General features: G+C 40.2%; 1 protein-coding gene across 2 annotated transcripts in view; it reads left to right on the top strand.

Annotated features, from left to right (window-relative positions):
- The window catches only part of RBKS (ribokinase), a 94,892-nt gene that overhangs the window by 27,471 nt on the left and 51,482 nt on the right, over positions 1 to 15,939 (top strand). For both annotated transcript variants that reach the window (XM_019970495.2, XM_019970494.2), the window contains exons 2-3: positions 2,628 to 2,760; positions 15,322 to 15,385. In XM_019970495.2, the coding sequence (XP_019826054.2) occupies positions 2,628 to 2,760; positions 15,322 to 15,385 (197 nt within the window). The remainder of the gene's footprint in view (positions 1 to 2,627; positions 2,761 to 15,321; positions 15,386 to 15,939) is intronic.

Below are 15,939 nucleotides of genomic sequence, written 5' to 3' on the forward strand. Positions count from 1 at the left end.
TTTTCAAGTGCCCACAACTCCAGATAATATGCCAAAGCAGCACATTTTGCAGTGGCATGTCCTCAACTCCTACAGTCATATTTTGGGGTGGCATGTTCTGCTGCTCTTCAGAGACAAGAAGAGACTCTTACAAAGGTTCATCCAGTTAGCAAATGGGGATAAGATGGTACAGACATTGGTCCCTGTCCTCGTACTGGAAAAGGCGACAACTGAGGGGAGGAAGAGATAAGAGTAGAACAGAGATGCAGACAGGAAAGAAAATAGTAGCATTCCAAAGGAGTGAGAAATTTAAGTGATGGCTAAATCAGTACAGTGCTTGTGTTAATATAAGTTGTTTAGAAATGAGTTTAAATCTCAGCCATCTGCTCCCACGTCAAACACATACACGCTGTACCCTTGACTTCACTCCTCCCCCACAAACACGTACATCCCAATAATAATCTGGTGATATGTTTTTCATGATTTCCCACAGTTGATAATAAAAAATACACTTAATTCAAACCAGTGAATTGTGACCCAGATCTAAGTATAAATATAGTGGAAGTCATAAGTTTATTTAGTGACAGTCTTACTAATTAAGTTATTTCGGCCTGTTTTTAGCCACATTGGATACTTTTTTCTTCTTAAGGTTGTTATGAATGTTGTTTGTAGCAGCATCAATAAGCCAAGAATTCACACAGTTACTCAATCACACAGATTACTCATCATTGCCTGTTCATAACAGAATCCTAAAGTGCTTAAGATTTCTGATGCAAATCAAACTCTCATCATCACTTGTCATTGCTAAATTAAATGACAGGATAATAACATTACATTAAGAGCATTTTTCTCTTGATTGAGTACCTTTTTCAGAAGTGAACCTTGTAGATGTATATTTTTTCCATCGGTACTATAAATGCGTTTAGAATCCAAGATAAAAATAGAATTGAAAAGGGGAGGAGTAGAGTGGGATGTTTTCAAATTATTGATGAATCTCTTTTGAATCTCAAATAACCATATTTGACAGGGCATTGCTAGGGAACCGAGCAATGTTTTAGCCCAATTTATTGAGACTTTTATAACTTCATAAGGGAGGTTCACAGGTCAAACTTGGTTTTTATTGACATGATCATGTGTTCCTGGCATCAGTCATTGCAAATAGGCTGTTAGGGACCTGTAGGAACTGGCACTGTTCTGTTACTCTAATACAGTAAGATACTGTCTTCTGTTAGATTGCAGCCTATGTGGGAAATGAATATAAATTTCTAACCTGCTAAAGCAGAGTAGGTTCTCAGTTGACTTATTGTGGACTTATCTCTTGGCCTTTCCTTCTTGTCTAAAGCTAGTTAATGCCTGCTATCTCTCCACTGGCTCCAGGCCCTGGTGGTAAAGGATCCACCTGCTAATATAGGAGACCCAGGTTCAATCCCTGGGGTGTAAAGATCCCCTGGAAGAGAGCATGGCAACCCACTCCAATATTCTTGCCTGGAGAACCCCACGGACAAAGGAGCCTGTTGGGCTACGGTCCATAGGGTCACAAAGAGTTGGACATGACTAAAGCGACCTAGCACACACACATGCACAGCCCTTGGCCCACTTCTTTGTGGCCAGCTGAGCAGTCCTCATGCTGCTGGAGTCCATCTTCTCCACTTGTCCCTATACCCAGAACTCTTTCTCCTTTTAAAGTTGTCTATTCTTCAAAGGTACTGTTTCCTCACATCTTATATCTTTAATGTTATCCTAGAGAAAGTCTTTTACTCTTTCTGCCTCACTTAATACTATCCTCACTAGGCAGTAACATGTCAGTAAAAATCCTTAGCACTTGGAGATGTCAGTGAAGGTACAAACTGAAAAAAGATTGGCTTTGAGTTGACAATAATCAAATCTGGGTGATAGGTACATGGGGCTAGGGGAAGTCACTATAACAGTTTCTATAGTTTTATGTTTGGAATTTTCTATAGTAAAAATTGTAAACTAAGATCTTTAGAATCCTTTTTTTTTTTTTTTGATTAATGCTCTTTTTGAGTCAGTGCATGAAATGGATGGTATACAGGTGGACTAGGACTAAAACCTAATCCTGCCATCTAAATACCCTACTTCCACCCCACCCCCAAGGAAACAAATAAGATTGTTTCATGCCTGGATTTGCAACTTCCCTCTTCTCCTTAGGTCTTACACATGGTTACCAGAATTATAGCACACTTCCTCCTTCTTGTAAGTGACTAGATAAACCTGAACAGAACACATTAACTTGGTCCCATTTTTTAAGTCCCACTGTGAATAAAGTTCTGTGCTGGGCATTGGGAAGCGAGAATATGAAGTTACTTCCCTCTTGGAGTTCCACGAGAAGGAAAACAGAGGCACCCATGAACAACCCTGATGCAGTACAGACGCTAAGAGTTGTGCTCTGAAGTAGAGCTACAGTGGTATGAGAGTGAGGAATTTTGTCAAACAGATGACTTCTTGATAGTGATACAAACTACTGAATATTATCTTCAAGGAAAAGAGAATACTTCTTGCTCCTGCTTGTAGTTCTGGCTGCTAAGACCAGGGCTCCATCAGATAAACTTCCCTCTGTCTTCTGAAAAACTCAAATTGACTGCAGTTTCCAATGTGCTTTTCCCCCCTCTTTTTCTTTTAAATTATAGCCTTACTTCTCGTCTGCCAAAAACTGGAGAAACCATCCATGGACATAAGTTTTTTATTGGCTTTGGAGGGAAAGGTGCCAACCAGTGTGTCCAAGCTGCTAGGCTTGGAGCAAAGACATCCATGGTGTGCAAGGTAAGCACAAAGTACAGTGAAGAGGGTTCTAGAGGCAAGAACCTGGTTAAGACATGAGCTCATTTTTTTATAAACTATTTAAAATGAGCAATTCAGTGGCATTTAGTATATTCACAGTGTTATACAACCACCATATCTATCTAGTTCCAGAACATTTCCATCATTTCAAAGTAAAACTCCTTACCCATTAAGCAGTTTCTCCCCATTCCCCCTCCTCTCAGCCCCTGGCAACCACCAATCTGCCTTCTGTCTCTATGGATTTATCTATTCTGGATATTTCCTATAAATGGAATCATATGATATGTGACATTTTGTGTCTGGCTTCTTTTACTGAGCATAATGTTTTCAAGGTTCATCTACCTTATAGCATGTATCAGTACTTTTATTCCTTTTGTGGTTGAATAATATTCCATTGTATATACCAGTTATCCATGTATCTGTTGATGGGCTGTTCCCACCTTTTGGCTATTGTGAACAGTGCCGCTATAAACAAGTACATGTACATGCCTGTTTAAGTATCTGTGTGAGCCTTTGAGAGGCTCATTGTTTTTAAAGATTTAAATAGGAGAGAGTAATCTTCCTTGTCCTTTGTATTAATTTCTACCTCACTGAATCCTCTGGGAAGTAGCAGTCCTCAAATAACTTAATGCTGCATTCCCTGAATTTAACAGGTTTATAACTGGAGTGTGAGAAGTGAGGGGAATTAGTCTACTCCGATGGGTTCCTGTGGTCCAGCTTCTAAACAACAGCATGAATCATCTTGTTTTTAGCGAGTTTCACTCCAGCAGCATGGCTTTTGGAAATTTGATCTAATAACTGGTGGTTGCCTCACCTCTAAGCTGTTTCCTTCTAATGCTGTATCTCAGATCAGAAAGGAATCTGGGCCTTAATGAACTGCACATAACTGATCTTTAGTTCTGTTTTCAGGTATGTTAAGAAAAGACATGTAAAATATGGAAATCTTGTTTCTATCCATTCTACTGAAATTATTTGAAAATAAAACAAAATTGGCTGCCAAAGTTTCAATTTTTGCATCTTTAATGAAATTTTATTGGTATAACGGGAAAAATTCCCGTTATTTGTATTTGTTATTGGTATAACGGGGAAAATCATTTATTTGCTTTAGGAAAGCTAGCTAGGGTCTGCACAGTAGAGGATAAGAAAAACATGAGAAATTTAAAAGAATAATCTCTCTCCTGTGAGCTGGGTAGATTTTACCAAAACTTCTCTGAAATGTCATTTCCCATTATATACAGCACTTTTCTCTCCACAGGAGTCTTTAAATGATGTATAAACTATACCATTATCACTTCATCTGCTAAGGAACTGTATCTTTATTCTAATTGATGATATAATTCTCACCTGGCTATTTGGTCAAAAACATCACATGAAGCACAAAATTCAAATTAAGAAACCTTCACTTGCTAAGGTTGAGCTCTTAATATTTTTAAAATATCAATTAGCAATTAATTATTGATGACCTATTATGTGCTAAGAATTATGGGACTGGGAGAAGGAGCTGATTAAAAGTATTAGGCCTGACCCATCCTATACCTGATTATAAATGGGGGTTTGGGGAACAATCAGATGGTGCAGGCTTTAAGCGGGGCTTGGGAAATGAAAAGAAGATGGTATCATTTCCTGGCTGGGAAACCTGGACAGAGAATTAGTACTGGTATTGGAAGCAAGGTACCAAAAATGGGTGCCCTGGGCAGAGGGGAGTCCCCTAGAGTTGGAGATGTGAAAGGAGAGTTAGAGAACCCCCTGTTGGAAGCTTTATAAAAGCCATTCCTGTAGCCCATTAAAGTAAAAAATGGATGTCCCCTGCAATGTCATCCAACTCAACGATTTTGAGGTTGGTTTTCTTTTAGGTCTGTTGAACATGAGGCAAAGAGAAATGCAAAATATTAATATTTGAATTGTGGAATTGAACTTGGGAAATGAATCATGAAACCATAGGAGTGGAGGTGAGCAGAATAGAAGACAGAGGACTGTATTTTGGGAAATGCTCCAGTAAGGAGGTTGATTAAACAGCTGTGCTGTTTGTTTTATTCTGGTCTGTGTGTGATGGCTATGTGAGCACCTGTACAATTCTGAAAGTTCTTTATGTCTACAGTGCCTGATCTAGTCGTCTGTGGTTTAGCCCCACAGTGAAATTTACCCTGATTATCTGTACTGAAAGGACATGGAAACATGGCCTCATCTAAAACCTGTACAAGTTTACTTTGCTTAGATACCCTGAGGCACCTTTAGATATAGATTTATTTAAGCTTAAACAAAGTGCATCATATTCTTAGGCTTCTTAAAAATAAAATATCTTTTAATAAGAGTTATTGTTAACCATTAATCATAATATTTCATTCAATTGTGAGGTATATTTTTATTGAGCAAATTAACCTAACTGCCTTATGCTGCTGCTGCTGCTAAGTCGCTTCAGTCGTGTCCGACTCTGTGCGACCCCATAGACGGCAGCCCACCAGGCTCCCCCGTCCCTGGGATTCTCCAGGCAAGAACACTGGAGTGGGTTGCCATTTCCTTCTCCAATGATGAAAGTGAAAAGTGAAAGTGAAGTCGCTCAGTCGTGTCCAACTCTTCGTGACCCCATGGACTGCAGCCTACCAGGCTCCTCCATCCATGGGATTTTCCAGGCAAGAGTACTGGAGTGGGTTGCCATTGCCTTCTCCGTTTCTTAAAGATAACAAATTCCAAGTAGAAAACCAAAATCATTAAATTACTCAAGATAAAAATGAACAGATGAAGCAAAAGAAAAACAGGTAGAAAATGTTCTATGGCTTTCTTAGCAACATTAACCTATCTACTACTGCCTTGCAACAAGCTCAGATTCGAGCTCTGATGAAGGAACACTGTTTGATGATACAGGTACAACATCTTGCACTGAACTCAGGAGAAATGTCTGTCAGCTGTGATGAGGGCTGCTAAACAAGAGTCCATCAACATGTGTACAGTGATACATGCGTAATGAGACACTTCCAGAAGTTAAGAGCTGTGCAGGCAGTACTCAACTGAGTCATGAGCCAAAGTCATGGTCCACGCATAATTGGAGGTGATGTTTTAACATTAAAAATTCAGGCAGATATAGAAAATGAAGGTCTACTTGGCGGGGCAAAGAGCCTGTTAGGACACATTGCATCGGACCTCACCCGAATTAAGTATTTCCTCCCCCTCCATTTCACTGAAGCCAAATGTTAGAAGGAAGTTATTTCTAAATATCAAAAACCAGCAGCTTAGAAGGAGAATGATAGCATAAACAGCTCAAGGTTCAGTGACCCAGCATAAGCCCAGGGTCCTTGTTTCCCATGAGGGCAGAAAGAAGCCATGAGCAGGTGTGGACCCTGACAGCCCACACAGCAAATCAGCAAACTGGGAGGACCTTCACAAAATTACCTGGTCTCGCCTCCTTCACACAATGGGATAGTCTAAACTGTCATATAAGCAGTCATCTATTTTCTCTTAAGAATGGTCAGATTCATATGCACACTACTATATTTAAAATGGATAACCAACAAGGACATACTGTGCAGCACAGGGAACTCTGCTTAATACTCTATAATAACCTAAATGGGAAAAGAATTTGAAGAATAGACACATGTATGTGTATACAATGAACCACTTTGCTGTACACCTAAAACTAACACAACATTTTTTAATATAAATTTATTTATTTTAATTGGAGGCTAAATACAATATTGTATTGGTTTTGCCATACATCAACATGAATCCGCCACAGGTGTACATGTGTTCCCCATCCTGAACCCCCCTCCCACCTCCCTCCCTGTAGCATCCCTCTGGGTCATCCCAGTGCACCAGCCCCGAGCATCCTGTATCATGCATCGAGCCTGGTCTGGTGATTTGTTTCACATATGATATTATACATGTTTCAATGCCATTCTCCCAAATCATCCTGCCCTTGCCCTCTTCCACAGAACATCAACTGTGCTCCAATATAAAATTTTTTTTTAATTTTTTAAAGGCATAAAGGTCTGTGACAGAGGCAGTATGTTAGAGCAGTTCCACTCAAAATCTGGTCCTCAGGGCAAACTGTCACTGATCAGGACAGTACAGAAACTTGAGAGTAAGCAGTTAGGAGCATTTTCAGCAATCTGAAGGTAGCTTTATAGCTGCTGAATATAACAATAATAAATTAGGCCTTGTATTTTATATGACTTGTATTTTCATTTTACTGTTGTATTTTAAAAATTATTAGTCTATAATGTATAGAAAATGAAAAAAAGGGAAAAAAATAAAACAGAAACCTGATCCTTCACCACAAAAAACTTGAAAAGCAATGTATCCATCACGTTAGCCATAAAAGTACCCTTCTAAATGTTAGATTGTGTGCTAAGTTGCTTCAGTCATGTCCAACTCTTTGCAACCCTATGGACTGTAGCCCACCAGGCTCCTCTGTCCATGGGATTCTCCAGGCAAGAATACTGGAGTGGGTAGCCATGCCCTCCTCCAGGGATCTTCTGACCCAGGGATCAAACCTGAGTCTCTTATATAAGTCTTCTGGATTGGCAGGCGGGTTCTTTACCACTAGTGCCACCTGGAAAGCCCTCTATGTTAGATTACTGTGGGACAATCCACTGATTGTGCACTGAGATTTTAATCTTCAAAGATCAAAAACTAGTCACCAGGCCTTTATAGATAATATACATAATGAAGTGAAATCTCTTTTCTGAACTCTGTTGAAAGATGACTAGCTAAAACTAGTTGGCTGTATTGATAGAAATGCATGTTCAAACACTAGGATCCTATGACCCTAACCAATATGCCTCATACAGGAAGAATGGAAGAAACAGTTGGATTACCACAAACCCACCACCACTCTCAGATAAGCAGGCCTGATAATGGAGACTGAAACATTAACTTTGCATGTTAAAAGCCATCATTCAGTAAGGTAAACACCCATTTATCTAGGATTTAAACAACCAGACAGCATGAACTGGAATTTTACGTATTCTTCTTTCATCTTTTATGATAAAGCCACAAATGACAAGTTATAAAATTACCATGAGGGTTTTCCTCCAAAAAAAGCAACTGCTGAGTTTTGTTATGTGACAACAAATGCAGCTTATAGCCTCTTCAACGTGCTGCTCATTGTGACCCTCAGGCACTGAAAAGCCACAAAATCTCTTGAATCATAAAGATTAAATTATGTTCAACTTAGATTTACTGTTAATTGTATCTTCATGTATTCTAACTTTGAAACTCAGGAACCTGTTTTAATACATGTGATCATTTTTTTAGCAGTATAGATCATTTCATGTGTCCCTGGGTATGCTATCTTGGTCCCCTGTTTCATTTACCTCAAGTATATGTTGATGGGTGGAATTCCTAGATATTTTCTGCCATTCAAGGATGCCAAGCAGCCCATCATTCCTCACCCATTTGACAATATTGGTTATCATGACCGTACTAACTGCAGTTACTCTCCTCAACACTGGTCATAGTTCTGGACGGTGGAAGCCACTGAGTGGCTCTCCCTCGATGCAGAGAGATCTTTCCAGTCCTCAGAGTGAAGGAAGCACCTCGGTGCCCTCAGCATGAGGAACTGCTCTTGTTCCCAACACAGTCCGGCCCTTTACTTTTCCATGATCCTAATTCACATCTCTCCACGGTCGCACTGTCCATTACACTAGCCACTGGCCACATGTGGCTATTTATATTTCAATGTAATTCAAGTGAAATTAAAAACGGAGTTCTTCATCAGAAAGAGAAAAACAAGTATTGTATATTAACACTTATATGTGGAGTCTAGAAAGATGGCACTGAGGAACCTGTTCGCAGGGCAGCAGTGGAGACGCAAACGTAAGAGAACAGACTTCTGGACATGGGGACAGAGGGCAGGAAGGAGGGGCTGGGACAAAGGGAGAGCGTAGCATGGAAACATAACCACGAACATCTGTAAAGTAGATAGCCAGTGGGAATTTGCTGTATGACTCAGGGAACTCAAACCAGGGCCCTGTGACAACCTAGTGGGGTGGGATGGGGAGGGAGGTGGGAGGGAGGCTCCAGAGGGATTGGACGTGTGTATACCTATAGCTGATCCATTTTGATGTATGGCAGAAACCAACACAATATTGTAATTATCCTTCAATTAAAAATAAAGAAAAAAAATTGAGTTCCTCAGTCATGCTGGCTACATTTTCAAGTGTCTGTATTGGGCAGCACAGATATAGAACATTTCATGATTGCAGAAAGTTCTACTCTACAGTGTTCAGGTAGGGCTGAAACCTGGGATTTCCTGAAGGGCACCTGGCGTTCCGTAAGTTGCCTTGGCTTACGTGTGAGTGGTTGTCCCTGGTTGCTGCTGACTTGGCTTCTCTCACCTGCAACAGCCTGACACAGGCTGCCTCAGACTATGTGGTTTTCCCAGAGTCTTTCTTCCCAAAAGTATTTCAGTGCTGCAATCAAAAGAATATGAGGGGGCCTTCAAGAAGGCTGTTCTAAGCAAAACCTTGGCTAGAAGCTTTCTGTAGCCATAACCAGCATAGTCTGGATGCCTGTAAATTATGTCCCTTTAAGAATGATAAGCTAGATTCAAGGAAAATGAACTGACAAGCAATTAAGATGATCAAATATTTACAGAACACCTTTAGTGCACAGGACTGGGGGAGGGATAAATATATGCTAAGCTAGAGTCTCCAGTAAGCCTTTAGGAAGACTAGACTTTAAGACTGGGCAAACATGATAAGATGGTATTCAATTAAGTGTTTAATTATATGGTATCCATGAGGAATGCTGTAGGAGTTCTGGAAATAAAAGGAATATCAAGGGCTAGAATCGAGAAGGTAAGCCTTAAGTTGATGCTTGAAAAACAGGTGAGGTTTGATTAGGTAGAGGAGAGATGAAAGGACTTCTTAGTTCTTGTAAGTAGAAGGCAAGGAAATAGGCATAAATATATTGTACTCACAGCATGTTTTTAATATAAACACTGACCATTCAAGTTAGGAGTGCCTCTACTGACCACTCTGAAAAACAGAAATCCTACTACTTTGCCAATTATGAGTTTTGGAGAAATAGAAGCCAGGGGAAGCAAGCCTGGGCCACGTCAAAATCAATCTGGAGTCAGGAAACACAAGCCAAAGAAAGCTTTCAGATTCTACAGTACCTTGATGCAGTGTTGGATCCTGATGGGCCCCTTGCCCCCAGCAGATTCTGCAGGTCCCACCAGGCTCCCACTGAGCTGACTTCCCAATAGAAACCAAGCAAGACCATGCTCCCCCTCTTCATTTCCACTCAGACACAGCTTTCCGGACACTCTCCCAGCTCTAACCATGCAATCAGCAGCCTTGACTGGAGGTTAGCTCTCAGTGATTACACACATTGTAATCACCTGGGGACCTTGCCACTGTCCCGCCTGCCACGGGGGCTGATTTAATTGGTCTGGGGTGTAACCTGGGCATCCTCAGGCTGAGAAATCTTGGTTTCCTACCTGCCTGAGATAACTCATACAAGTCCCACCCTATAGCCTGGCTCAGGTGGAACAGTTTACAGCAAACTGCAAAGCCTTTGAATTAGGATAATAGCAGAACTGAAATTCAGTTCCATATGCCCTGATTCGCACAAGCGCCATTTTGCCTCATGGAACATTTAAAGTTTTCACACATTTGACAGCCAAAGTGTGAAGGGAAAATGGGAAAGCCTCCAACAATACCCATGAGGATTCCTTTGTAACTGTCGTTATTCCAGGGGCTTTGCCCTTGTAGCATTCACTGTGGTTTTCAAGGTACTTTCACTTAGCTCTCAGTGGTGGGCAATGAATGACTCCTTTACTTGGCTTCTATTCCTCTGACTTCTGGTTCAGTTCAGTCACTCAGTCATGTCTGACTCTTTGTGACCCCGTGGACTGCAGCACACCAGGCTGCCCTGTTCATCACCAATTCCCAGACTTTACTCAAACTCATGTCCATCCAGTCGGTGATGCCATCCAATCACCTCATCCTCTGTCGTCCCCTTCTCCTCCTGCCTTTAATCTTTCCCAGCATCAGGGTCTTTTCCAACGAGTCAGTTCTTCACATCAGGTGGCCGAAGTATTGGAGTTTCAGCTTCAGCATCAGTCCTTCCAATGAATATTCGGGGTTCATTTCCTTTAGGATTAACTGGTTTGATCTCCTTGCAGTCAAAGGGACTCTCAAGAGTCTTCTCCAACACCACAGTTCAAAAGCATCAATTCTTCGGCACTCAGCCTTTATAGTCCCAACTGTCACATCCATACATGACTACTGGAAAAACCATAGCTTTGACTAGACAGACCTTTGTTGGCAAAGTAATATCTATGCTTTTTAATATGCTGTCTAGGTTGGTCATAGCTTTTTTCCCAAGTAGCAAGAGTCTTTTAACTTCATGGCTGCAGTCATCATCTGCAGTGATTTTGGAGCCCCCAAAAATAAAGTCTGTCATTGTTTCCATTGTTTCCTCATCTATTTGCCATGAAGTGATGGGACTGGATGCCATGATCTTAGTTTTCTGAATGTTGAGTTTCAAGCCAACTCTTTCACTCTCCTCTTTCACTTTCATCAAGAGGTTCTTCAGTTCTTCACTTTCTGCCATAAAGGTGGTGTCATCTGCATATATGAGGTTATTCATATTTCTCCCAGCAATCTTGATTCCAGCTTGTACTTCATCCAGCCCAACATTTCGCATGATGTACTGTGCATATAAGTTAAATAAGCAGGGTGACAATATACAGCCTTGATGCATTCTTTTCCCAATTTGGAACCAGTCTGTTGATCCATATCTGATTCTAACTGTTGCTTCTTGACCTACATACAGATTTATCAGGAGGCAGGTAAGGTGGTGTGAAGAATTTTCACAGTTTGTTGCAATCCACACAATCAAAGGCTTTGGCATAGTTAGTAAAGCAGAAATAGATGTTCTTCTGGAACTCTCTTGCTTTTTCAATGATCCAACAGATGTTGGCAATTTAATCTCTGGTTCCTCTGCCTTTTCTAAAACCAGCTTGAACATCAGGAAGTTCACGGTTCACATATGGCTGAAGCCTGGCTTGGAGAATTTTGAGCATTACTTTGCTAGCGTGTGAGATGAGTGCAATTGTGCAGTAGTTTGAACGTTCTTTGGCATTGCCTTTCTTTGGGATTGGAATGAAAACTGACCTTTTCCAGTCTTGTGGCCACTGCTGAGTTTTCCAAATTTACTGGCATATTGAGTGCAGCACTTTAACACCATCACCTTTTAGGATTTGAAATAGCTCAACTGGAATTCCATAACCTCCACTAGCTTTGTTTGTAGTGATGCTTCCTAAGCCCCACTTGACTTCTCATTCCAGGATGTCTGGCTCTAGGTGAGTGATCACACCATCATGGTTATCTGGGTCATGAAGATCTTTTTTGTATAGTTCTTCTGTGTATTCTTGCCATCTCTTCTTAATATCTTCTGCTTCTGTTAGGTCCATACCATTTCTGTCCTTTATTGTGCTCATCTTTGCATGAAATGTTCCCTTGGTATCTCTATAATTTTCTTGAAGAGATCTCTAGTCTTTCCCATTCTATTGTTTTCCTCTATTTATTTGCATTGATCACTGAGGAAGGCTTTCTTATATCTCCATGCTGTTCTTTGGAACTCTGCATTCAAATGGGTATATCTTTCCTTTTCTCCTTTGCCTTTAGCTTCTCTTCTTTTCTCAGCTATTTATAAGACCTCCTCAGATAACCATTTTGCCTTTTTGTATTTCTTTTCCTTAGGGATGGTCTTGATCACTGTCTCCTGTACAATATCATGAACCTCCATCCATAGTTCTTCAGGCACTATATCAGATCTAATCCCTTGAATCTATTTGTCACTTCCACTGTATAATCGTAAGGGATTTGATTAAGGTCATACCTGAATGGTCTAGTGGTTTTCCCCACTTTCTTCAATTTAAGTCTGAATCTGGCAATAAGGAGTTCACGATCTGAGCCACAGACAGCTCCTGCTCTTGTTTCTCCTGACTGTATAGAGCTTCTCCATCTTTGGCTGCAAATAATATAATCAGTCTGATTCAGTATTGACCATCTGGTGATGTGCATGTGTGGAGTCTTCTCTTGTGTTGTTGGAAAAGGGTGTTTGCTATGACCAATGTGTTCTCTTGACAAAACTCTATTAGCCTTTGCCCTGCTTCATTCTGTACTCCAAGGCCAAATTTTCCTGTTACTCCAAGTATTTCTTGATTTCCTACTTTTCCATTCCAGTCCCCTATAATGAAAAGGACATCTTTTTTGGGTGTTAGTTCTAGAAGATCTTGTAGGTCTTCATAGAACCATTCAACTTCAGCTTCTTCAGCATTCCTGGTCAGGGCATAGACTTGGATTACTGTGATATTGAATGGTTTGCCTTGGAAATGAACTGAGATCATTCTGTCGTTTTTGAGATTGCATGCAAGTACTGCATTTCAGACACTCTTGTTGACTATGATGGCTACTCCATTTCTTCTAAGGGATTCTTGCCCACAGTAGTAGATATAATGGTCATCTGAGTTAAATTCACCCATTCCAGTCCATTTTAGTTCACTGATTCCTAAAATGTCAATGTTCACTCTTACCATCTCCTGTTTGACCACTTCCAATTTACCTTGATTCATGGACCTAACATTTCAGGTTCCTATGCAATGACTTTACTTCCATCACCAGTCACATCCACATCTGGGTGTTGTTTTTGCTTTGGCTCCATCTCTTCATTCTTTCTGGAGTCATTTCTTCACTCTTCTCCAGTAGTATATTGGGCACCTACCGACCTGGGGAGTTCATCTTTCAGTGTCATATCTTTTTGCCTGTTCATGGAGTTCTCAAGGCAAGAATACTGAAGTGGTTTGCCATTCCCTTCTCCATTGGACCACATTTTGTCAGTGGTCTTCTGGTTATCAACTTCCAGTTGCTGGGGAGGAGGCTTATATTTGAGTCAGAAGTAAACAAAGGAGATTGGAAGATGTTCACTTCTCTCATCCTTTTTTAAAGTAAATCCAGAAGAATGAATGTGTAAGAGATTTTGTGGGAGAGGAAATAGGGAAGATGGCATGCTTTTATGGCCACCTGATGCAAAGAGCTGACTCTTTGGAAAAAACCTTCATGCTGGGAAAGACTGAAGGCAAAAAGAGAAGGGGGCAGCAGAGGATAAGATGGTTAGATAGCATCACCAACTCAACAGACATGAATTTGGGCAAACTCTGGGAGATGGTGGAGGCCAAAGGCGCTTGGCATCTGCCATCCATGGGGTCACAAAGAGTCAGACATGACTTAGCAACTGAACAACAACAACAAAACATTGCACAAGTCATCTGTGCAACTCTGTAATGTACAAATAAAAGACTTTTTAAAGTCCCTTTAAAAAGAACTCAGATCTCCATTGCTTTTTGTCCACATTTCAATACAATGAACATTGGAACCTAGGCATAGATATGCTCCCAGTTGACTATATTGTTCTTATGAAAGGAATAAGATACATAGCTTTATGTGTGTGTGTGTGTGTGTGTGTGTGTGTGTGTGTGTGTATTCTGAGTACAAGAGTGTACTCATTGGAAAAGACCCTGATGCTGGGAAAGACTAAAGGCAAGAGAAGAGGGTGGTAGAAGATGAGATGGTTAGATAGCATCGCCGACTCAGTGGACATAAATTTGAACAAATTCTGGGAAATAGTGGAGGACAGAAGAGCCTGGTGTGATACAGTCCATGGGGCTGCACAATTTAGTGACTGAACAACAACAAATTCTGTATGAGACTATAATGGTGGATACATGTCTATACACTTGTCAAAACCCAAAGGTTGTACAATACCCAAGTGGACCCAAATGTAAGCTGTGGGGTTTAAGTGATAATGATGTGTCAATACAGATTCACAAATAGGCCACCCTACTCATGTTGTCTATGACTGGAAGAATCCAAAGGAAAAACTGAAGTATCATTACCAGAATGCATGCTAGGATGCTAAACAACAGAATTCAACTGTACCAACTTACCCAAATTAGCTAGGGCTTTTTAAATTCTCTCTTCTTTGCTCCCTATGTCAGGGTCAGAGGAGAAGATAAAGAAGATTCTCAAACAGCAGGCAGGTCATTCCAAAGTTGTCTTCATGTAGAGTGACTTATAGTATATCAGTATATACTATAGATAGTGTAGATATATAGATATATACTATGTATAGATAGTATATAGTATCTCTATAGTATATATAGATATATACTATCTATAGATAGTACAGATAGTATGAATAACAGATTCTTCATTAATATTGAGGATTGTTGATGGTGGACAGCTCTGTCTCAATGGGAATTTTCGTATGAACAGATCAAAATGAGAATGAAGCTATGGAACTTGTGACAGTCATTAAATGCTTCACATTTTAGGCAGGATATAAATGGAACATTAATATATAACAATTCTTTGGGTTGAAATCAAGTCTAGCATCTTACATTAAGAAGATTAATTAGTTAATGTTTATAAAGTACCGTGCAGATATGCCCTTTTAAAATGCTAAGTATTCTAAAAACTACATTGTAGCATTTTACTAAGTGTAAAACATCTAATGTTCATCATTTCTTTGGTACAGGTTGGCAAAGATTCCTTTGGCAATGATTATATAGAAAACTTAAAACAGAATGATATTTCTACAGGTAAAATTTCATCTTTCTTAAAGTTAGTTTTTATAACTTTCTTCTGGAATCTGGTTATAAGAAAAGTCAAATATAGAATAGAGTTATTAGATCCTCCCCTGGTGGCCAGAGAATTTTTATGCTCAGCTTTGTCTAGTCTCGCCTGATTACCCTTTGGTTACTTCTTTCATATACATTTCTCCAGATGGGAATAAAATGGTAGGAGGTTACAAACCTTCATCTCGTAGAAATGTTTCAAAAGTAGGTGACAAGAGAAAACAGGTGCTGCATTCACAGAAGATATTTTAAGAAAAGTCATTGAATGTCATAGCTGGAAATGATCTGAGAAACCACTGATGCTGATACCATCATTTCACAAGAGAGAAAACTGAAGGCCAGATTGGTTCTGAATGTGTCCAAGAGCACACAGCTAAGCTGGAGCCAGAGCTAGGACTAGAATGCAGGTCTTTGGCTCCAGTTCAGGGCTTTTTGCTGCTGCCAAAGGCTGCCTGATCAACATTTCCATTTAGGCGCCAGACCATAATCCTTGATAAGATGCAAAGCTTATGAAAATG

The sequence above is a fragment of the Bos indicus genome, chromosome 11 (assembly GCF_029378745.1).
Source record: "Bos indicus isolate NIAB-ARS_2022 breed Sahiwal x Tharparkar chromosome 11, NIAB-ARS_B.indTharparkar_mat_pri_1.0, whole genome shotgun sequence".
NCBI classification, from domain to species: domain Eukaryota; kingdom Metazoa; phylum Chordata; class Mammalia; order Artiodactyla; family Bovidae; genus Bos; species Bos indicus.